General features: G+C 41.3%; 1 protein-coding gene across 2 annotated transcripts in view; it reads right to left on the bottom strand.

The window, feature by feature from the left end:
* Positions 1-246: 246 nt before the first annotated feature.
* SLC24A3 (solute carrier family 24 member 3) overlaps positions 247-25,079 on the bottom strand; it is a 343,630-nt gene continuing 318,797 nt past the window's right edge. For both annotated transcript variants that reach the window (XM_038397467.2, XM_038397466.2), the window contains exons 16-17: positions 14,997-15,062; positions 247-14,177 (exon numbers count right to left, since the gene is read on the bottom strand). In XM_038397467.2, the coding sequence (XP_038253395.2) occupies positions 14,028-14,177; positions 14,997-15,062 (216 nt within the window). In that variant the 3' untranslated portion in view covers positions 247-14,027. The remainder of the gene's footprint in view (positions 14,178-14,996; positions 15,063-25,079) is intronic.

Below are 25,079 nucleotides of genomic sequence, written 5' to 3'. Positions count from 1 at the left end.
ACGAAAGCTTATGCTCAAATAAATTTGTTAAGTCTCTAAGGTGCCACAAGTACTCCTTTTCTTTTTGCAAATACAGCTAACACAGCTGCTACTCTGAAATCTTACAACAGTGTAATTGTAAACTCATTCTAGCCACAGCAGCATGTGCTGTCAAGCCAGTGCCACTAAAAAAAATAAATCAAAAATCAAAGGGCTCACACTCAGCAGCACCCGTTTCTTTCACTGGGAGCCACTGGGTGCTCAGCATTTTTTTTTTAAATCCATCCATTTATTTAGTGCCTAAATGGGAGCTGTTGGGATGCTGAGCTCTAAGGAACATCTGGCCCCGAAAGCCCTGCAACTTACGATGGCTGAAATTCACCTCTCTACAGAGAGTTAGCACTAGGCTTCTGTGGCACGTAAGTCTGACTTAAATCCTATTTATGGGTTTAAATGTCTCGTCAGCCTCGTACTGCCTTTCTGCACAGGGGTGAAGTTCACCCCATAGGACTGCTTATCCTGTGCCTATTTCTGGATACATAACAATGCACTAAAAAAAGCACCAGTCCTGTTTTCCTGTGTGCACGCCCCCTTTTGAATTTTTGCTCATGCTTTCTAATCATGAGAGCACTGCCATGGTTTCACCATTTTACTGGGGAATCTGACATTGCACAGGACATTGTCAGAGAGGGGAATATGTCTCTTCGAGCTTATTCTCCCTCTTGTATATTCAGTATGGGGATTAAAGTAGTTCTTAACATTTATTTAATCAGCTAACTATGGAGTTAGGTTTCATAGATTCATAGATATTAAGGTCAGAAGGGACCATTATGATCATCTAGTCCGACCTCCTGCACAACGCAGGCCACAGAATCTCACCCACGCACTCCTGCGATAAACCTCTCACCTATGTCTGAGCTATTGAAGTCCTCAAATCATGATTTAAAGACTTCAAGGAGCAGAGAATCCTCCAGCAAGTGACCCATGCCCCATGCTACAGAGGAAGGCGAAAAAACCCCAGGGCCTCTTCCAATCTGCCCTGGAGGAAAATTCCTTCATGATATTAGGTACTTAATATCAATGAGGATCTAGGCCTAAGAGCCTAATTGTGACTTCCTTGTTCATGAGAGTAGATGTTGAACTCAGTGAGGCTACTCTTATGAGGAAGTTGGTCACAATTTGCCCCTGAGAATTCAGTAATTACAAGGGTGCAATTAGTCTCTAAGGTATATAGGTCTACACTGACACATGTGCACAGGAGATTTTCATGATCAGTGATACACACTTATTTACCTAAAGTAAGAATCAAGTCTGACTCATGCAATATTTTGGACTCATCTTCCACATTTTCCCTGATAAGGAAATACAGTACTTGTTACTGGAAAAAACAAAACAAAACCCCTTTTCAGAATCAGTAAGTGAACTGTAAAGATCAAATATTATTTGCACAACATAAATGAATCCTTGAAAAACTTGCCAACATTCTCATTACACAAGAATCTGTGTTTCATAATGCAGTTTTACTTTCATTTGCATTTGCTCTCTGCTTGTGCTGTATAAAACATGTATTTATCTGCTGTGCCCTTTTGATATGCCATTCATTTTTAAAATTAGAAAGCTTTAATGACCAAGATATCAAGAATTTATTTTTGTCTTTTTTCAAGATCTCAACAAATTCAATATTTTAGCTGGAGTTTTAGTTTATCTAGGAATGAATGTTCTGATTTCATATCCCAATTTTGATACAAAGAAATGTATGTTGTACGTGAAGATTTAGACTCATTGTGGAGAGCTACCAAAAAAAGATGTTTTCTGTGAGAACTTAAGAAGAAGAATTCAGTTGAGTTACAAACTCTACAATAAATGGAGGTTCATTTTATGCAACACTTGCTTCATAATCAGCCTTTATCCTTTTGATTTGCAGGCTTTTTTTCCTAAAATGAAAAATACCTAAGTGTCTAAGAGCTTGCTCAAGCATAAAATTCTGACCTTTCCTCTCCACTGTCCCATTCTTATGAAGATGCCTGCACTGCTTCTTGCCTCATCCATATTGAGCTCTACCATAATTCACCTTGACAGCAATGCCAGGTGATACATCCTCCTAGAATGGAGATGTACTGACCTACATGAAAAAACAGGTTTATTGAAATGGGGGTACCCACTCGCCTGTTTGCAAATAGTGAGAGCATTTTATTGCAAGATTTCAAAGGGCTGATCCACTGCTCTGTCAATGTTGCCATGACAATTTACACCAGCTTGAGGATCTGCACCCAAACATTTACTTCCATGTTACACCTGTTTTCAAAAATGCAGGTCATCACATGTAATTTACACTTTTTTTAAAAACAGTTTTGGAAGAAATTGATTCAAACTTGGGAAAGGAAGATTTCTTATAAAATACCTATTGGCACCTCACGAAATGTAAATTGTAATGACTGTAAATGGTGCTCAGAAAAAACAGGGATGGTTGCCCTCAAAATATGATAGATTGACAGACGGAGGTGAAGGTTTGATATTTACGCATTTCTACTCCAGCGATCAGTACTAGTGACCAGCACAGAGACATTTTTCAGGTTCTCTCAATGTTCGATAACTACCCTCACCATATAGGTTGCAGGAGGGGACTAACAAGCTGATAAAAAATCACAGTAAATTAATTGTCTCACCACTTTTCATGGAAGTTCAAAAGGATGGTACTAATGTGTTTAAACAGCTCCAACTTTAGGTCCTGATTCAGGAAAGCACCTATGCCTGCACTTAAATTTAAGCGTGGGCTTAAATTCCATTGACTGCCCTGGGTTTTAACTGCTCTTCCTGAACAAGGTAATGCTTTCCTGATTCAGGGGCGTAATTCTTCATGTAATAGAAATAAATAAATAAATGTATAAATATTTCAGTGCACAATTTCCTGACCTCTTTGATCATTTTTTAAAAACTTCTTACATTCAGGAAAGGGAACTGGAATTTAACATAGTGGTAGTAACAATAATTGGAAATACTACTGAATTTACAAAGATATGCTGTTTCAACTTGTCCTGTTATATTTCTTATATACATATATGATTGGCATGCAAAACTAATATTTACTTGCTGATACCAACATGGAAACAAATTAAAAACAAGTAACCGTCTTTTGCACTTACAAAAAAAGGTGTATGTGTGTGTAAGTATCTTAAATACTGACATCAGTTTCTGTCTTCTCAACAGCCATAATAGATTTCTTTTCCTATTCATATGGCAGCCAGCTACCACAGGGCTTTGTTTTAATAACAGAGAACATACTGGGTTAAAGCACATAATGTACACACTTGAATATAAATCTTTGTTTAAAAATTTAAAAAAATAAGGCCCAAAATCTGTCATATTCACGATCAAATCCTTTAATGAATATAGTTAAATATGGGATGGCCTGGCTTCAGGAAGCTTAAAATACCCACGTCAAAACTATAATCATTCAGTTGGATCAGTAATGCTCATAGTGAAATCATTGTCTTTGTCTATAAAAAAGCCAGGATCCTGTCTACTTCACTTGCTTACAGTGGACAGAACGTGTTGTCTGTTTATAAATGAACAAAACAGGGATCCCCAGGAAGAAGATCAGATATAAAATACCTGTGTATTGTGCAAATTTCACTTTGAAGAGACACTGATTTCTCTTTGGGCAAAGATTTTGGGAGATGATTCCCATGGCCTGTGTAATGAGCTGATGTTTCAATGAACATGTGCAGTGTACGGGTACACCGTGAGTTATACCCGCGTGGTATCGAGACAGGTACTTGAAGCAATAGGTCCACTCTGCATTTTCTCCCACCTATTCTTGGGCCCAAAACTGCCTCCTATTTCTATTAGTCCAATGCATGAATTCTGTCTTAGGTAGTGCACTTGTACACATTTAAATCCATAGGGTGACTCTATACTTAATAAAGGGATTATGGTAGCACAATCTCACATCCTTATGATACAAGGAAACCAATAATATACCCATCTACAAGCAACCAACCAAATTCAGAGGGGAAGCTGCTTTTGAAACAGAATCCACAGCATTTGGCCAACATTATTTTACATCTGCTAATTTTTCAAATTCTTCACCTCTCAAACTATGTCAGAAGTCTTCCTATATAAAGGCCTATGGATCCACCAGCCATCACTCATGTTGTTGTGTCCTAAAAATGTGGCGAGACATGCAGTCAGTCATATATTTGTAGGGAAATTTGATCCCTTACCTTTCAAATTTTCAAGAGCATCCCTGCTATGAAATGTATTTCTCCCCCCCCACCCCCACCCCACATATTTTTGTTTCATTATTATTATCATTTTCTACAAATATTATGACATGGAGTTATAGTCATCCTTGGTGTAACACAATTATTCTTATAACAGGGATGAAATTGGCATGTGCTATAGACCTCATTTTATAGCTTTGAGACTGGTGGATGGATTCTGTACCACCCATCCCATAAGGACCTTCATAAATAAATTGCAAGATGCCTTCCCCATCCGACTAAAGGAAACTAACCTTTCCTCAGTCGACAAAGACTGTCCCAAATAACATCAGGAACAATGAGACTTGTACTGACAAAGGACTCATTCTGCAAACCCTCAATCACAAGAGTAATCCTTCCTACAGTAATCCCATGGATTCAAATGGGTGCGTATGTGTAAGTAATGACTGGACTCTGAATTTGGGTGAACTCTCACCTTATAACAGAATGTTATTGTAAGAGTGCTTTCAACATTTGGTATTAAATCCTGGCTCCTTTGAAATCAATGGCAAAATTCCCATTGACTTCAGTGGGGCCAGGATTCTGCGCTTATGTTATATCTTAGCCTCCACACCTACAGATGCAGCCATGTACACAGAAGGAGAAAAGGGGTAACTATTGCTGCAGTACCTGAGCCCCAAATTTGTCAGCCATACCAGAAGTCTATTTTCTCCTTCAAACTAGGCTATAAACACTAAAAAAAAAAAGCATTTGTTCCCGAGAAATGCAACAAAGAGCTTCAAGTCAGTTAACAAACATTTGGAATACGGAGAAACTGCCAAGCTTACTGAACGTACAGTATGTGGTATATCACACCCTTTCATGTGTTTATGAATCACTCAGAATCAAATGAACAGTGACACACAAACTTTGCTAATCAGACCAGCTGAATTGTGATCTATCTGTAGGAGAAAACAGTAATAAGCATTCTTGATTTTCCTGACTGTGGGCCTGATCCAAAGCTCATCGAATTCAATTGACTTCAGTGGGCTTAAGATCAGGCCATGTTTGCTAAAAACATTCTGACATGCTGCCTCATTTGTGTAGCAAAATCCAGGAATGTGATATGCCAACTCTTGGCAAAACTTAACGGGGAAAATCTACTTTCCTAAAGAATACTATAAAGAGTAAAAAGTTTGCTCAGTAGTTCACTCGTAGTTAAAATCTATAAAGCCTTTCAAAGTCATTTCTTTCTTTTCAGTCAAAGGCACATTCAGTAAAGTCTCTCCTTCCTGGAGTCTTGTATTCTGGTCATTCATCATTGAAGGACTTTTTTCTACAGCACTGCTTGTAATGGGTATATTTTACTGCATCCACCGTTTATAAAATCCACACGACTATGGTGCAGACACTGTATTCATTGAAATGCTTTAAAAAATCACTGATGCCAATGGGTTAGATTCACTGAACCTGACCTTTAGACCCCAATTCACAAAGCACATAAGCATATGCTTAGCTTTCAGTGCATGCTTAAGCTCCATTGACTTATTTGAGTCTTAAGCACATGCTTAAATGCTTTGCTGAATTGGGGATTTAAGGCCTGATGCAATTCTCATTATAGTACATGGACTCCTGTCATGACCTGTAATGGGAGTTGGATCAAGCCCATAGGGAGGTGTAAATGGCACCACATTGTGTCAGCCTGGCCCTCTATATCTTTGTGGGCATTTACCCCAATGAAGTGCATATGGTGGTACCACCATTGCCTCCCTCAGGATCTTGGGTGGAGAGAGAACTTTAAGTTATGGTTGGACCTCCACAGGAGTGCTGCTGATAGAGGTTGTTGGGGGAGGGGCAGGGTATGTGTGCTACACAAAATCAGCATATTCCTAGCTATACTAGTCATGCCCCATCCCTGTTCAATGCTACACATTTTTTGGGTTTCACTGTGTCTTTGCAGGTTCCCAAACAAGCTTTCCTGATGCGCTGTTTGCCTCAGAAGCCCTGTGTGTGGTGTTAAGACCGTAAGTACCATCATGACACTGGGCTGAAACTTGTCCACTGCACAACCCCTCTCCTGCAATACTTTAAGCCTATCTAATTTCAGAAACCAACAACAATGGAACATTAAGCACATTTTTCTTTTCCATAATCTCATGGCTAACTGAAAGGAAATATAGTCTCAGAAACTCTATTCTGATTGTAGTTATCTCCCTGCTAACTCTCTGCTGAACAGTTAAGTAACTGCAGCCTGACCCCCATCAAAATGAAACTGTATTGTACACATCTGCCTGAGTTTAACTGCAACTCTTTATATGAATCAAAACATTTAGTTCATTCTCAAAGATGGTGTTAAAATTCAGGTAATGTATATTAATTCTGAAGAATGAAATCTAGAACTATGGAAGTACTGAAACTTCAGAACAGCTACTCTGTTAAAAATACTCCTGATGTTATTAACTTAATGTCATTGGCAGTTGCATTCTTTTATTGCCTCTTCTGTTAATAGTGAAGATAAAGGAGTGTTCTTTCCTAAGGCTCTCACCTAGTGTAATGGCTCAAAAATTTGGCACGAATCCTTATAATCTTGCCATGCTGTACATAGAGACAACCAGCTATACAATGGTTTGTAAACAGATCATCTGTCCAAAGAATTTTTTTACCAAAACCATCCAGTATCAGTTACTTATTTTCAAATCTAAATCTATCTGTATTTTATCTGTAGAATTTTATCTGGACACTTCTTGTAACATCGTAACTAAGATTAGTTATCGCTGATAACTGATGAAGCCCGTTTATGTTGACAGACATTTTTTCTTTGCAAGAATAGGAAAGAAAGAAACAGATACAATTTGTAACAACCTTACAGCTGGTTCTATTATGAAATCTGTACAGTGTTCTACAGGATCCAATAACAGAGACCTCCTAAATTACAGATAAAAATTACCTGCTTTACCTGTCACAGATATGCTGACCTGAAACCACAAGGCTAACGGACAAATATTCAGCATTTGGGCAAACTTCTGTGCCTATCATGATTGTCCATGTAGGTTCAGGTACTTAACATTGAACCTCATTTCTCCAACTTGCTAAAAAAAGTCACATTTATTATTAAAAACACCCATATTAATTTTAGCACATTCAAGTACTACTCAATTGAAAAGAACAAAATAGATAGGGGGGTCGAGATTTTTGGGATGGAAGTTTTAAAACTTGTTTTACTGATAATTTGAAAATTACAATTAAAAACTGTTAAAATATTTGGAACCTTATAAGAACTGTGCTTCTTTCACTAAAAGCTTTCATGAAATTAGCTAGCTCCACCCAAGCTTCAAAGACTTGGCGTAGTTAGTGGGCTGTTACAAGTGGATAGAGTTAGATTCACAGCCAAATGTTACAAATTATACCACTGGATGTGTGATCAAAGAAACAAAACAAAAAAGTGTTTTTCTTCCATGCTTGCCTTGTTGGGCATACCTTGCTTTTCCCCCCATGGCATAAATTTGGCTACAACTCCACTTTTGGAAACTTAAAAACTTTTCATTGTCTGTCCAATGAGTCAGCAGTGCTGGGGATAAAGTAAATGAATTTTCTGCAAGTGAAAAAAGCTCCAAGTTCCAGGCTCCTACAGTTCCTAACCCCTATAACACTTTCATATGCAATCTCCTTACTTGTGCCAAGCTGTATTAGTAAGAACTAGCTTGTTGATTTGGCTTAAAAAAAGAGTTCTGTGTCTGATTCACTTATTCATATCTTTAAATAACTGTTTTTAAGACCAACAGGATGTGCTGTTGTAAAGACATATAGGAAGAAATCTTGGCCCTACTGAAGCAATGAGATTTTTGCCATTGATTTCAACAGCGCCAAGGTTTCACTTATAGTCTTAGGACACTGGAAACACTTATCTTTCTTTCAGAGTAGTGCCTCACAATATACCCAATGCATTTGTATAGCTTATTCAAACTACATGCACTACCAGGCATGATGCCTTATGTTTGAAGCAAAGCTGCCAAGGCCATGTCTGTATTCAGACTCGCATCACTTCAACCTAAATGTGTGATTTTAAACTGATTCATTTAAATTTGTGCAAATCCCTGTGTGGATGCTCTTAATTGGATTTAAAGTTACCTTATATTGATTTAGCTTAAGCCAATGCTTTACCAGATGAAGTTTCGCTGCTATAAGCCACATTTAAATCCAATTAAGAATGTCTGTCCACATTGAGTTTGCACTGATTTAACTATATCATTTTAAAGTTAAACTGGTGTGTTATAGCGTCCATCTTTGACAAGTGAGGATTTGTTCCCTGGACCAGCTTTTAAGGGGCACAATTCTTTATAGACAGTCCCATACTCATTTCTGGCTGATGCAGCTTTTATCAACAGAGCCTTATTTGCCTCAAATGTCCTGCTTTAAAGCTGTGTTATGCAAAGCATTGAGGCATTGGTATTCTTGGTTGTTCCCATTTTAGCAAGCCACATGGCAATTTTCTTTGCTGTCCAGTGTCTGTTCCACTATTCTCTCAAAGCTGTGTGCGTGTGCACGCGCATACAGATCCTAAACCGCGTGCACACGGCGAATCACCGCGCACACAAAAATTTGCACAGAAGCACAATTTGCGCAGAAGAAATTTTTTGTGCACACGGCCTGTCAAAAATTTGCACAGAAGCAATTTTTTGTGCACACAGCCTGTCAAAAATTAAAGGGAACATTGGTCTGTTCACTGATCCTTTCCCAAATTATCAACTAAGTATAGATTCATGAGAAACTACCTGATGACTGGAGCCATGGGATTATTCTCCCATTTTAGAAAGGGAAAGGCAATAGTCTGGTGTGTTCCAACCACTGCAACATGACTTTGCTTTCCATTGCAAGTAAACTATTCATGCTGGTTCTTCTTGAGCATGCTAACCCCCCAATAAAGAATCTACACTGTCTACAGCAAGCCAATCAATCACAAAGCAGATTTTTACCATTAGACAAATTATTGGAAAAGGTCAAGAGTTTTGGCACAGACAATAAGAGGTGTATACAGCTTTTATTGATCTAAACGCTGCCTCCAACTTTGTTGATCATTGCTCACTGTGGCCCTGTCTGCAAGCTGCTGTTGTGCCTGGTAAACTCTTCCACCTTCTCATAGAAATACACTATCAAAGTGAGAGCTGTGTCCACTTAGGTACCAGGATGTCCAACTGGTTTGAGTACAACAGCAGTGTCCATCAAGGATGCTTGGCTGCCCTGATATGCGCAATACTCTTATTGACTGAATGATGGAAGTTGTCACTAGTCACATACCAGGGGTGGTACCACATGACTCCTGCATAGCAGAGCTGGAATATGCAGATACCACAGCTAGATTCTCATCCTCAAATACTAATCTCATTAATGCCCTGAATATATTTACAGAAGAAGCAAATAAGAAGTAAGACTGGTCTTCAAGTCAATTGGAAGAAGACCAAACTTATGGAAGTGGCTGATGGACCTTTACCCCTATCCAGCATAATCAATGGTCAAGAGAATTTGTCAGCGCATTTGAGTGTCTTGGTTCCATCGTCATTAGGGAGGGAGGTTGCCTTGCTGACATGAAACATCAACTCAGCAAGGTCAAGATTGTTATGCATGCTCTTCGGAAGCCTCTGTGGCATCAATGCCACATATCAACTCTAAGAGGACTATCTATCAAGCAGCAGTGGCTTCCATCCTTTTGTATGGCTCTGAAACCTGAGCCATAACAGAGACGCAAATGCGCCAACTGGTTACTTTCAACATGAAACAGTAACGTCATATTGAAGGTATATGGTAGCTTCATCGTGTTCTGAATGAGGATGTCAGGTGTCAGACCAATCAGTCTCTAGTGTCTTCCCAAGTGACTCAACACCATCTCAGCTAGCTTGGCCATCTGCTTCTTATGTTGGAGTCCATACCAGTCCACCAGCTTTATACATTTGATCCAACAAAAGCTGGACGGAGAAGACTCACACGGGCTGGAAGGATATTATGGGTTCCGACTTTGCCTACCACAGCCTTAATACGGAGCAGGCCACAACCTTGGCAGGAGCTCTCTAGAAACGGTTGATCCAAAATGTGTACTCTACTCTCTACCCTCAGCAGGAGAATTAATGAATGAAATGAATGGCATATCTCTGAATATAGACAGAGCTTGACATTACAGCATGATCTGACATGTCCTCATACTTAATTTGAAAAGATAAATTTGGTAAAAGAAGCATCTAGCAGTACTCAGAAAGTTGTAGTTTTAAAAAAAATTATCCAACAGTATTTGCTACCTACATTTTATTTTACAGATTATTAGGAAAAGTCATTGAAAATCTGGGCTACTGTCATTGCACTTTAAATGTTAACCTCAGGTTCTTATACTGACATTAAATGTTGTGTCCTCAGCACTTGTGGGTTTTTTCCCCACTTTCTTTCTTTTCTTTGTTTTTTAAAGAAATTTTTGTTAGGCATTTGAATGCTTAAAATTAGCATAAATTCCGTTTCACAGGCGCAAAAGCCACAAATCCAAAGCATGCAAATTCACTAATTTCAATGACACAGCTCAGGATACAAAGTCAAACACAAAGGAACAGAACAACACAGAAACCTCCCAAACCACACTAGTGTAATTGCCCTCCACGCAAGATATTTTCTGTTGTAGGTACCTATAGCTACAAAAATGCACTATTTCTTAAAAAAAATGCAAATAAAATGCAGGTAGAGAATTCTACTTTGGTAGGGCAAAAGCAATCTTTCCTGTGTCTCTTAAAACCACCCACGTCACAAGATTTTGGCATTTAATCACTCTCAAGGAAGTGTCAAACGGAGTTGAAACTATGGGATCAGATATTTGGCGTCAGCCTAGACAAAATCAGGTCAAAAGGTAGAACTGCAGTGAGGTGTTCACTACTGGGGAGAAGGCTCTTTAAGCTCACTTTGAAATGCTTGTGAAAAACTGTCCACGATTGCTAGGAAGGAAAACTAAAGTGAAAGCTTGGAAGGAAAACAAAATGAAAGCTGAGAATACTCAAAAGTATCAGTCAGCGAATGCAGCGATCTTATTATTGTATGACTTAGGGAGACCTTTCATGAAGAGTGATCGCAGAATAAACTTTGCACAGAAAAGTGCTTACATTTTTGTCTTGGAGATTTTTCCATGGGCTTTAATCAAGCTATCAGTTTGAAAGGCTCTTTCTTTTAGAACTCACACACTCAACCGGCCCTCTATTTCAAATCAAGCTTGTACCATCTGCTTTGGTTTCAGATCACAAGTACATCTAACTCAAACTGTGATCACAGAAAATGTTCTATCACATCTCATAAGAATATGGCACAGATTAGAGCAGTTCAGTGCATCTAAGATACCTCTTTGCTTACACTTGGAATGAGCAACTTTCACAATATTCTTGCAAAATGCACAAAGTTCAGAACAATGTATTTCAGGATACACATACAATGCAAAGCTACGATACTACAGTATTTGATGTATGTCAACAGGAAAAGTTCCTAAAAAAAACAGTCATGCAATTTTTGTGCCATGGGATAGATAATGGCTATTTCGTAGAAATAGATCCAACTGGCTCCATTGGAGCAGCAGTATAAATATTCAAAATAGAAATAATAATAGGCCCTGATGTGAAACTTTTTTCCCCAAATATTGTCTCTTCTGCAAGTAAGGAAAGATTCAGCTTAGGAGCTTCTATATCTTGTTGCAAGCTTATAACTGTCCTCAAGGTTGGAATTTATTGAAATGTATCACATCATGCTACTATTTTTTAATGTAAGGAAGTCTTTTTAGACATTTTAGTGGTTTTTATTAATTAAAAACACACTAAGAAGGTACAATGGGGATTTCTAATGCAATGGGATTTCCATATGGTGTAGTTCTTAGCATGCTGGTCTTAGAATGCTGCTTAGCGAAACAAGTGGGATCACAGTTATGTTCCTGAAGAAAAAATAGCAACACATATATAAAATGGAGCCCCTCTTTTCTCTCCCCTTTATTCACATCTGCACTGTCTTCACACCTGCTTTCCTCCAGAGACCCACCAGTCTGCTTTTACCCAAGGTGGCCGTGCATCAACTGTCCATGGAACTTGCCCAATAAATGTGTATTTTCATTTGTTCCGTGTGAAAAGGACAGAAAGTAATGTGCTATGTCGAATGGAGATCAGATTGGAAACATTTATTTTACACTATTTGTCCGAAGAGAATTAATCTTAAATAATCAAGTGCAAAAGTGCAAATGAGTTGATAATGGGTCTTCACTCTGAACTGTTTTTCTTCCGCTAGTTCAGATTTTTTTTTCTCTTAGGGCCCTGTTTTTGTTGTGTCCTGTCTACCAATATTGGCCACCATCTGTACCATAGACAAAAACATTCACCTTGTTGGTAGTATCTTACTACGCTTCATAGAAGAACGTATACAAGGAAGAGGAAAAAACCATACCAAATGAATCAGAAGTGATCAGTGCTTAAAGTAAATACAACAGCCAGCACTGGAAAGAATCCACAATTTCATTACATACAAGTGTGGCAATCATAGGTGTTCCTCATGTAGTGGAATTTGACTCCATATTAATACAGTATTATACAAAACCTTGCAGGTCTGTTAGAACAGAGAATGGCAAAACCTTCATCATAACTTAGATTTGTGAGTGAATCTGCATTAAAGATATTCTGCATTTTAAAAGTGCCATTTTTCTCTCTCTCTCCCTCTCTCTCTTTCTTCCTCCAGAAGGAGGTGGAATAAATCCACAACAATCTGATATCAGATAAGTTCAGCTGTAAAATTTTTTGGCCAGATCCAGTGTATTCTTTAAAGAGTGGCAAATTATGACTTCAGTAACAATGTCGGTGCAAAATATGCCTCTTTCCTTTTAAAGAAACCAGTGTCTATAACTCATTTAGAGAATGTGTGACTGTGCTTATGTCCTTCTCACAACAAATAAGACATAAAACTACACACTCCCCCCCAAAAATTACAAGAAGTTGGATGATCCTCTGAAGCTTCTGACCTTGCATTGCAATGTGTGGATCATTAAAAACCAGGACCCCTGCTCGTTAGCCCTTGTGGGCTGGCAGTCCTAAACCATTGCTTGGAAGTCATATAAATAACCTAGCAATAAAGCTCTGACATTAATAATGAAAATGGTAGCAGTGTTTACCCTTTGAATCCATGTTCACCTTGCAGTCCTTACAACACCTTTAGGAGATGCGTTAATCATAGTATAAAGTTGTTATCCACTGCCTTGCCAGTCATTATTTTTAACAGTCAATCCACTCATATGCTGAGTATTTCAAATTGAGTTCCCATAATACACTGCACTTGTGACCTTTGGATCATTACACGAAATTCAGCGCTCAGAAGAAGAAGTTGCAAAGAGAGGCTGTTGATCTCTGAAAAAAATAAAAATAAAAGATTCCCACAGTTCTGCTTGAAAAACACCCCATATACAATGTACCCTCTTCTTCTGCATTCTAGCAATAGTCTTATATCATAAATTAGATTAGTCTTCCACCAAATAACTTAAAAAGGAAGGAATTGTAGCAGATCAGTTTTGCCTGGCTCAACGCCAGATAGCAGCCAGTTCATTTAGAATCCCAGTCACTGTTCAAAAACTGAACTTGGAAATCACATTAATGTTGAAAAAAAATATCTTCACATCGATGCAGGATTTTTCCAGGTTTCGGGATCGGAAGAGGGTAAACCGAGATGGGAGGAGAATCCTATGAACAGTGAGCAGGATATATTTCACGACTGTTGGGTACACCGTGTTCTGGAGACACCAGCCGTGTTTTGTATTGCACAGGTAAGAAGGAAGTACCTCTTGACAGTCTGCCACCTGGATCAGTGATCTCTGCACATCGGCAAGTTCACAAAAGTGAAAACATTGAATTCTGTCATGATGGAGAAACATAAGAAGATGCCGTACAGGAAAAGGCACACAATTCCCAGCTTCTTATCCAGCTTCCATTTGTTCATGTGGACACCAAATACCTACAATACACATAGTCATTTGATCAGAGTAAACAGCAACATCAAAAACATTTACAATCAGTGGCAAGCATCTTTCTCAATAGTGTGACCATGAAATTTACTTTTCCGCTGCTGAGTGCCATTGACTTGCTTGAAGAATATTCTGTTCTCAATTGCAACTTATCATTTTAGGATATTACTATACAGTGGGCCAGATGTACTGCTGGAGTAAATTGGCATAGCACCATCAGCTGCACTGATTAATACCAGCTAATGAACTGGCTCAATATTTTAATAGTTAGTTCATTCTGGTAAGAACAATTTCATTTAATTCTATGAGATACATACCCCTTAAACTTTTCAATTGCCAGCTCCCTTCTGTGTGTCTAAAACAGCTGTGAGCTGTGTACCTGGGCCTGCAATTTGCAGGTGCAAACACCTCTGTATGCTTTAAACAGTCTGATGCTTGAATATGAACATGTCCATTTTGCTGTGTTTTACGGCAAACTCATATCTGCCCAGCAGGAGAGTGGATTGTGCACAAGAGTAAGTCTGGCTTCATTTCTACCACGGAAAGTGACTAAGGATTACTAGTGAATTTCCTGGAACTCCTTCAAGGAAAAAATACACAATGTATGAGCCATCTCGTGTCAGGTCAGATAATAGCTTGCAAAATACCAGATTAGGCCCCTGGAAATTTTACAGTAGGAATTGGCAGTACCTCTCAATGGGACTCACAGCAATTGCTGCTGCTCTAAGAGAAAAGGAGCATGTGGACAAAAAGCAAACTTCTGTAAAATTACTATCTTGGAAATGAAGAACAAGAGATTATATACATACTGTGACAAAAACTGATGCCAGCAGCAAGCCAACAGAATAGATAAGTCCTCTGCTGTTTAGCTGGATCTGAAAAGAAGGAATTTTATTAAAACTATGTGAGAAGTGTGAACAATAGATTTCATCTCTGCTAATTATTCTGTAGCCATAAACCGCAGTCTCTAAACAACACCTCCAGCAATGTAAAAGCCAAGTAAGACCATTACATCACTGTTTTTAGCCCACTCCCCATTCCAGAAGAAGGTGTTCGATCAAAGGGTGACATACTCAGAGACTAAGAGCATTATAAAGCCTGCCACTCCCACCCCAACTTTCTTACTTGTCTCTCACCTTTTGTTTCTTGTAAGGTTAAACCATGAGAATGTACCTTCCTTCTGATTGACTCCTGTGTGATTCCTGCATGAATAATATGGGGAAAGGCCTTTTTATCCTGACCCATAATTTGATTTTCCAACTATCATGGAAGAAATTCCGGGATAAATATGTCCTTTCCCCCCTACTGTTATTAGGCTGCATAAAGGGAACAAAGATGGAATCTAACAGTGCAAATTGGCATGGTCAGTTTATATCATTCGAGGGGATCTCAACTATTTAGTGCTAAGTGAAAAGGCTCTTCGTTCTGTTTATCTAACTAAGGCTCCCATCACCCAGCGTATGCAAGCATCTCACAGTTGTTAATGTATTTATCCTCACAACATCCCTCTGAGGTAAGGAAGTGCTATTATCCCCATTGGGCAGCTGGAGAACCAATGTGCAGAGATTAAGCGAGTTAGTCAAAGTCACACAGGAGCAGGGAATTGAACTCACCTCTCCCGAGATAAACCCCTAACCACTGGACCATCCTTCCTCCCTTTATGCTCATATGAGTCTGTCAGAGCTGTTATTGTTTGTTCCTTTATGTACTTTAATTGTTTTTTTCTAAAGCAGTAACAATTGGCATATCAGAGAACACAGTTCCCGACTCAAGCTGGTCGAGTCAAAACGCTCTGCTTCAACTGGCCCACTGCATGGAAGGCCAGGTGTTTGCACCAGGATTTCAATGAGAGAGAAATGTACAAGAGCCTTTTCCTTCACTGGAAGGTTAATACCTTCCCAATGGGAAGCAAAGCAGCTGGCCATTGTGCAGTGGGTAGCATAGGCTATGACATTTAACCCCACAGGCTACTGAATTTTTTATTTCCTCCATGCAGTTAAAACCTTAAAGCCTAAATAATCTAAGACTGTCTCAAATTCTGCTTATGCTTTCCTGGGTACACCTCATGGAATAAGTTTCATTGCAAAAATTATTTTATTTTATCACATACAAGCAAATTAATGTAGAGAATTTTTGCTGGATATATGCTGCAGTCTATTAAAGCAGTATTTCCTGCAGTGCACTATTAGCAACAGAGCATTATAAAGTAACTGGGCCAAATTCAGTCCTCCACTCAAATCAATGGAGTACGGAAGGGAAGAATTTGGCTCATTCTGTGCAAAGAAATCACTAGCAAAGTTCAGTTAGAAACAGCAGGCCCTCAAAAGGCAAATCATTTCACTCAGTTTAAGATTCTTTCTAGCAGGAAGTCACTTTACACACTACAAGTATCCTTAAAAGATACTTTGAATGAGGACATTTCTAATGTTTGTCTGGGTGTGTTTATTTTCATTTAGTGCAGGAATATTTCCAATAGCATAACTCTACTTGTTACTGGGATCCAAGGGGACAGCTGAAAGCGCAGTGTTCTTCCTTAAGTAGGCCGATTTCCAGCTCTTAATTACTCAGCTGGGTCTACAGATGTATACAGAGCAAAGCAAAAGCATTAGTCCATTATTGCAAATGATTTGCAAAGCAGAAAATAATTCTGAGAATAAAAGTTCATACACCTCTAACAATGTGGGCCTTGTGTTTTAACAGCTGGATTTCTTTCTGGTTTGTAAAACTGTCCTTAATCCAAAGAGCAATTCAAATGAGAATTTTCTGTGACAATGTAATTTACTCAAGTGCCAACAGGGGAAATAATGGTACACAGTGTATCACCAGCCATCTTTCAGCACTCACATCCTCTCAGCTGGATTATAAAGTGGCACATTTGTAAGAGAATTAGGAATTGCAAATGCCAGGGATGGGTACAAGATTAAGAACTACACGGCACAGGACTCCTAAGGCACTCACGGAGTTCTACATATACACGCAGGAAAAACAAATTGGCCACCCACTGCCAAACTCTGCGCTCGTGACACAGGTGTAGATCCAGAACAACTCCATCGATTTCAGTCCCCCATTGCAACTGAGAGTAGAATTTGACTGTCTGAGTCTGGAAAGGGGAGCTCGATTCTGGCATTTTGCAGTCACAATCCTGCAATAAACTCCATGAAGGCAGATCCCTCCATGCATGACTATTTCTTTTTCTGCTAGATTCTACTTTGACTGGCATATTTAATACCAGCAGTTATGAAGTGGGCGTCTGTGCTGGAGGCAGGGTGCACCCACATGGCAAGATCAGAGCCTTACACTGGCTTGAAGAGGGGATTGTCTCCTATTCTGTGCTTGTTCAGAGCCCAGCGCAATGGGATCTCTGGAAACCACTGGAATGAAACTAAATTATAATAATGAAAACTGTTCATTAAATTCGTATTGCTGCTATAAACTGGAGATGTTACAATTCTTATACATGATCCCGTAGCCCAATCAAATTCTGGAATTCTGCTGCTTCCCCCGATTAACAAGACCATCATGTGTTATTCTCAGTAGTCTGACTGCCCCAGGAAACTAGAACATGGATTGCTTCAAAAGAGTAAGGCCAAAACTGGCATCGCCCATGTAACTGAAGGAGGAGAAAGTACTGATCTTGCTTTTAATGTAAACTGCAGGCTACAAGTGCCATCCAGGGAGCCGTGTGCTTCTGTAGCTGTGGATGGAGAATGGAAGAAGGCTCCTGAGCCATTTCTGCTCACAGCATCAATTACCACTTCTTAAAAGCCCTCGCAGTTTTTCTGAAACAATATTTTCTCCTAGGGTTTGAAGGAGTGTCTGCATCCTTGTCTGAGTTCTGAGGACCTTCTCTGTTACTTCTCTCTAAACCTTTCTGTTCTCCTCTGAGATCCTCACATTGTGCATGGTGTAATTATGGGGAAGGAGGTCTAGATAAGATTCCCTTCTGGGCCTGTTAACCACGCTGACACTCACTCTTTGCTGAGGCTTGGCTTTTTGCCTTTGGACCACTCCCATCTATTCCTGACCCTAAGCTAGAACAGCAAGTAGTCTTACTGGCTCAATTAATGATGGTAGTATGGATTTACACTGATGTAACTGAGATCAAAATCCAGCCCCTAGGCTCCTGCAGAGCTGCCAGTGGCTGACCAAGAATCACTGGGTTTTTTGTACAATAATTCTTGTTTGGATTTGGATTAGAAGCTGTTTCTTACAAACTCCAATATATTTAATAACTGGTGGTATTAAATACAATATATTTAATAACCCATGGTATTAAATATGCCAACCAAAGTGGAATCTAGTGGAAAAAGAAATAAACTGAAGCAGCTGGATGTTTTTAGCATGGAAAATACCTGCATTCAACATGAAGGACAGATGGTGCATCTCAGTGACATGACTGAACTCGTATGAAAACAGGAAATGTACCTTTGAAAGCAGAAAAGTTCTTAAACCTACATCTAAAATGGGCCAAATGTTGACACACAAAAGGACAATTGTTACAGGGATTTGTGTTTCAGCCCATCTGCAAAAAAAAAAATCCTTTTCTTAATTAAAAATTATTAAAATATACTAAACATCTGTTAATCATTTATTAATCTTTTATACACTATTTATAAATGGAGCCTTAATAGAAGGCATGACCATAAAGTCTGCTGGTCTTAATACCCAGCAGGCCTTACAAGAAGGTTGAGTTTATGAAGGCTTAATAAAGAATTAACAGATGTTTTAATAAATTATTACTCAGCTGTTACAGGGCAATGGATTGTTTATGACTACCATAACACCTTCTACTGATGTGGAAACAACCCCCTACAACACACATGAATCAAGACTGTAACGTTTACAACGTCTATTAATTATTTATAAACAGAAACTTAGTATAAAGTGTGTCTCACCTCACAACAGCAAATCAAATAGTCCAATCAACTTCCACCCATCGCAACACCTCAAGCTGGAGACTTGAGCATCAGTTTTCATGTAAAGGAGTTGCATTAGCAGAGATGAACTCTCACTCCAGCTTGACAGTTCTCGTTTTCACCTTTAGCTAATTAGATATGCTTCTGTCCTTGAATCAAATAAAATGACCCATTGTAGACAGGTAACCTTGCACCGGCTTTTCTTTTGTGAGGCGTAGGACCCTCCTAGAAAGTGATGATTTCTTGGAAGTGAAGGGAGAATATTTGTCTAATTGATCTACTTTAATTTTCATGTCTGAGCACTCTATGCCCCTGTGATGGGGTATCCACCCCCACACGAGGCCTGAAGCGGTAAATTAGGCCAATTAACTTCTTGGCTGCACCTGGAGGAAAGACAGGGCATTCTAGGGCCTAATTGCTGATGAAGTCCGGCTAGGTGAGGAGCTGGGCAGGCACTATAAAGAGAGGAAGTTAACAGGAGATAGGTGGCCGCAGTCAGGTGAGTCTGCAGTCACACTCCCTGAGCCTAGGGGGAGAGCAGGAACCTGAGAAAGGCAGGATAGGAAACAGTCAGGCCTGAGAGGGATAGATCTGAACTGCTGGTTTGAGGGTCCCTGGATTGGAACCTGGGGTAGAGGGTGGGCCCAGATTCCCCTTCCAACCACTGCAAGAGTGGCACAGTCAGCACAGTGCAGACTGCCTGAGACTTTGAGGAAGGAGACTCTGATAATATCCCAGAAGGAGAGGATGGTGGTGCCTTGGGTGGAGGGCTAAGCCACAAAGGAGAGGCACTGCGGTTCTGGACTAGCAGGACAGCAGTTGCAGAGCGACTGACTGGAACAATGGGCTGAGTGAATCCCGGACAGGGTGTGGACAGGGCAAGTATTTCTCCAGATGAGGCTCAAGGATGTGCTGCTGAGCGTTACGGCCTCACTGAAATGAAAATCATTACACAAGCCTTTTTCTGATGGTAGGATTAAACCCTTTCCATGTAAACAGAGAGGGATGGTTTCCTTGGGGAAAACAAGGCTTGCCATGGAATGCACTTTGTCAGGAAGCTCAGTTGGCTGGAATAGATATTGCAGCTGTATTTTCTGGAACAAAAATTACAATTCACTGGGCAAAAACCTTGTTGGGAAACGCAAAGCATTATACAAGCTACTGAGAAGAGGTTTCCATGGTGGTTCAGGAGTCAAAAATGTGTCTCTGGCATGCCACATGACAGTGAGAGCGGGCCCAGCGAAGTGGAAGGACTCAGACTGGAAAGGGGAAAACTGAAAAGAATCTGCTCGTAGGTGAATTGAGAACAACAGAAGGGAAAACGGTAAAGAAAGTCACCGATACAAAACTGCCCACGTCAGATTTTTACCTGTTGTAAATAGGCATGGCTCCTGTAGTTTCCTCTGACTAGGAGTGGCATTGATTTGCACCAGCTGAGGAGTTGGCCTGCTGCATGGCTATAATCCATTTTTTGTTCCAGCTTCAGTTCCTGTTTTTGCCTCCCTCCTGTTGCTGCGGGGTGTGTATGAGTCACTGAATACTAGGATGCGACGGGACTCTGTCCAATCATGGGCTTTACATTGGGCAGTCAGAAAAGGACCAGGCCTGTTTGAGATTAAGGACATTTGGATCTGGAGTGCGATGCTGTTCCAGTCTTTGAGGGGCTGTTGCACGGTGTTCTCCCTCTAGGAGAGAAAGGTCTCTTCCCAGCAGGGCTGAGCTCATTGCCTGAACAGCAGGGGGCAAAGAGATTGCAGCTGCACACTTAGCTAGCCCATTTGTAGCCCTAGCCGCACTTCTCGTGAAGACACCTAAACGCACACACCTAATATCAATGAGATCACAGTAACTTTTGTTCCAAAAGACACAGTTGTGATTCTCCTATCCCTGAAAGAAAGAAGAGATGAGTGCTCGGGGGCCAGATTCAGACCTGGTGTAAGCAGGTTGCACCTCCCTTGCAAGTGCCTGCCTGGGCCAAATTATTTGGTGATGTAAACAGTGGTGTCACATGGCATGTGACAATGGGGCAGGAAAGCAAAGCAGGAATAAATGGGCTCCTACTGCTTTATTTTACCTGCTTAACCAGCCAGATGTTTTCCCTGCCACACCCGCTTCTGTCACGTGGGGTGTAAATTACGCTCACTTTACATACACACGCATGGCCAGAGTGATGCAGGTCACACTGCTTTATTGTCTTCCAGCCAACTTACTTCCGACATGTAACGTACACTTCTGTTCTCCTCAGCCCCCAATATGGCTCAGTGTCTCCCTGACTTTACCTGCACATAGTTCTGCTATTGTAGCCTTCCCACTGGCTCCTTTCGCCAATCACTATAATGCTGCGGCCTGACCTATTCCCCATTCAACTTCCCACTAGCCTCAGGGGAAGCCTCAACGGCTCTGGAAAGTGGTTCAAATGCTTAGGCGAAAGCACTGTCTGGTGTTGAAATCAGGAGAACTAAACTCTCCTTAGAGGTTTGGCTTGTAATCACACAGCTAAGCAGAACAGGAGATGACCCTGTGATGACGGATTATAGCTGACAGGTTTGCAAGTTCAAAACATATACAGCTTGAATTTAAATGGGGCGCTTCCCCTCTCCCTTTTCATGCACTGCCCAGGGATATGCAAGGATGCTACCATGAATTCCAGATAGCTCTTGCAGTAATGACCACTGAAGGGCAACCTGCCTAGCAGCATTTGAAGTTGAACACTGGGGATAAAAGGGAAATAATGTAATTCCAACCTCCAGTTCTGTTTTGGAAACTGCTGAGAGGAAAAGGACTTGCTGTTGCCAAAGCCAAAACTGATTTTGCTCCAGGATCCATATATGTAAGAAATTATATCATTTGATCGCAAGGGCTCTGGTATATTTCTAGCCCTCTCTGCTGGCAAAAGCTGAGGATTTTGAGCCTACTCCAAACCTAATTTTAGTATAGCTTCTCCTGCAGTGCCGGGGTTGGCACCACAAGTCAGTGAACTCTGCATTCCCTGCAATATGACGCGATCCCCAGAGTGCAACAAAAACTCAGCTGTAATTTAGGACATGTGTTACATTCCTGCCTGTCTGTGTGCATTTCCTGACTGGATAGTTTTAGTAGGGCTGCTGTTTGAATTTCCTTTGTACAATCCAACACAATTCGCATCAGCAAGGGCTTGGTTTTAAACAACGCAGGCATGTACAAACTCAAGGTAACAAGGAATGAATGCAGGGAGTACAGGAGGACCTGATCCTGTGTTGAGAGCTCCCTTTGGGATTGGAAGTAGGGTTCCAACTTTCTAATTGCACAAAACTGAACACCTGTACCCATCCCCTGCTCTGCCCCTTTTCCAAGGCCGTACCCCACTCACTCCATCCCTCCATTACTCGCTCTTCCCAACCCTCACTCACTTTCACTGGGCTGGGGCAGGGGTTGGAGTATGGGAGGGGGGTGAGGGCTCCGGCTGGGGGTGTGGGCTCTGGGGTGGGGCCAGGGATGAGGGGTTTGGGGTGCAGGAGGTGGCTCAGAGCTGGGGCAGGGGGTTGGGGTGCTCCCAGGAAGCAGCTGCCAAGTCCCTATGGCCCCTGGGTGCATAGGCGGCCAGGGAGGCTCCGCGTGCTGCCTTCGTGCCCGCAGGCGCCACCCTCGCAGCTCCCCTTGGTCGCAGTTCCTGGCCAATGGGAGCTGTGGAGCCGCCACTTGGGGCGGGGCAGCGCATGGAGCCTCCCTGTGCCTAGGGGCCGCAGGGACCTGGTGGCCACTTCCAGGAGCTTTGCGAAGCCACGGCAGGTTGGAAGCCTGCCTTAGCCCCACTGTGCCATTGACTGTCCCGGCCCTGCTGCGCCATCGAAAACCAGGTGCTTGGCAACGCTAATTGGAAGCTTTTATCCCTGTACATCATTCCAGCACCCAGTCATAAAAGTCTGTGATGAAGAGAATCAATCAATCAATGCAAACTAGTAAAAGGAAGCTGCAGGGCTCAATTCAAGGCCACCTATGCCCCTGCCAAGGAGAGTCATGAGCTCTGTTACTCCCAGTCACAGGCTATGGATATCATCAGGCTCTGGGTGAGGGGGAGAGCAGCTGCCACCCAGCTGTTATTCCCATGCCTGTGCAGATGGGTGGAGAGTGGGTGGGAAATTGGCTTCACTCCCCCAGTCCAACACAGTTGAACTGGGGTGGAGGGGGAATGAAGTTGTCCCACCGCAAAGGCTGAGGCAATGTTGAAGCTCAGATTGGACTGCAAGGGGCAATCCTGCCCCATGTGAACAGATGCGACTTTACATGAATGAGGGCTGCAAAATTGGGCCTCTGGTTGCTAGTTCTTCAGAAGAATACAAGACTTCACACCATGGAGGCTGAGTTGGAGGGCACACACCACTGGTGGAACAATACTTTGTCAGGCAGGAACTAGTTACACAAAACAGTTACATGCCCAGTCAGTCATTATTATACAGTGATATGAATTGATGCCAACACGTGGTCATCGGCGGCACTTTTGCAAAGCACGCTCATTAGGAATGTGTATGCAGGACATTAGCAGGTGAATATTAGTACTATACATCTGAATTTGAATAGACCTAAGGACTAGGGTTTGTTTGAGAGCCCCTGGCCAAAGAAACAACACAAGTCCCGTGGCTGGAGGCAAGAACATTCTTCTTCTATGGGGGAGCTGGTGCCAGCCTCACCTCTCATCTCACAGACAGTTCTCTCTGACTGCACAAGGGGAATGCCCAAAACAGGAGCCAGACATCAGCTTTCAACAGCCTTCACAGTTAAAGCCTGTCCCAGTGGCTGATGGGTAGATTGATCAACACTCCATAGTGCAGCTAGTACACTCGCTATACAGATACATAGGATGAAAATAGATACAGGAGGGGAAAGTGGGGTGAGATCAGTGACAGCTCCAGTTCAAGGTGGATCTGATCCTGCTACCCTAAGGAAGTTAAAAAAAAAATCCTGGCCCAAACCTGTTCTGAGTGCTGAAGGTGCTGTAGGTTCATTAAGGCTGCCAGATGGAGACCCTAGGAAGCACCTAGGAGAAAGATAGGAAACCTTTTCCATGGATGGTTTTTGTTTCTGTTCTGGATTTGTTAGGCCTGCATTACTTGACTCCCAAGGATTGAGTCCAATGGCATTTCAGAAGCAACAACCAGTTCAGGACTCCGAGTGTTGAATAACTGAAAATGTGAGGGCTGCAGGGGACCAGGATGGTGTGGGTCTTTGCTGGAAAGTTCTGCATGAGGGCTGGATGAGCGACAGGTCCAGTACAGAGGCAGGTTGAAGGGTGTGTGACCAAGCAAACTCTGTGAGCAATGATGAGGTGAGTTCTGAAGGAGTAAGACTGACAGGTCTTTCATACTGACAGGTCTTAACAAGTAAAGAGGCTACCTTTAACTAATATAACTAGGATATAGACGAGATACATATGGAACCACGGTAATCTGGTGAGAAAGCTTCTTGATATTTATTTTCTTAGACAAAGGCCAGGAGGGTTTCATTTGCATCTGATTTGCAAACTGCTTTTACTTTCTGGTGGAGAAAGGATGGAGATGATGGTTTGAGCAACAGCTGAAGGCATTGGGAGAAACCTAAGATGACAAGATGGATGAGGCAAAAAAAGGAACCACCAGAGATATCACAGGTTGAGATCGTGGATAATCCTCCTGAAGGAGGAGACAGCGAACAACTATGGAACCTTTCAATCTGGTCACCAACAGTAGCTGATCTGCCCAGAGAAAAACTAGATTGAGAACTAGCTGTAAGCTTTGACCAGACTCCTGTCAATCTGTGATCAAGAAGTAATCCAGGGACAGAAAGAAAAGAAAGAAAGAAAGATCCAGTAACCTAGATTGTTGACTGCAGAGGGAGAGATTTGGCTCCAGGCATCTGTGTCCAGAGGAAAAAAAATCAGGGTGGCTTTTTGCCTCCTGGATGCCAGGAGAAATGATCACAATGAGGTTGTCTGACATTGTAAAGGAGCAGTCCACATTGTAG

The sequence above is a fragment of the Dermochelys coriacea genome, chromosome 3, assembly GCF_009764565.3.
Source record: "Dermochelys coriacea isolate rDerCor1 chromosome 3, rDerCor1.pri.v4, whole genome shotgun sequence".
Classification (NCBI taxonomy): domain Eukaryota; kingdom Metazoa; phylum Chordata; order Testudines; family Dermochelyidae; genus Dermochelys; species Dermochelys coriacea.
This window is presented reverse-complemented; position numbering and strand designations above follow the sequence as displayed.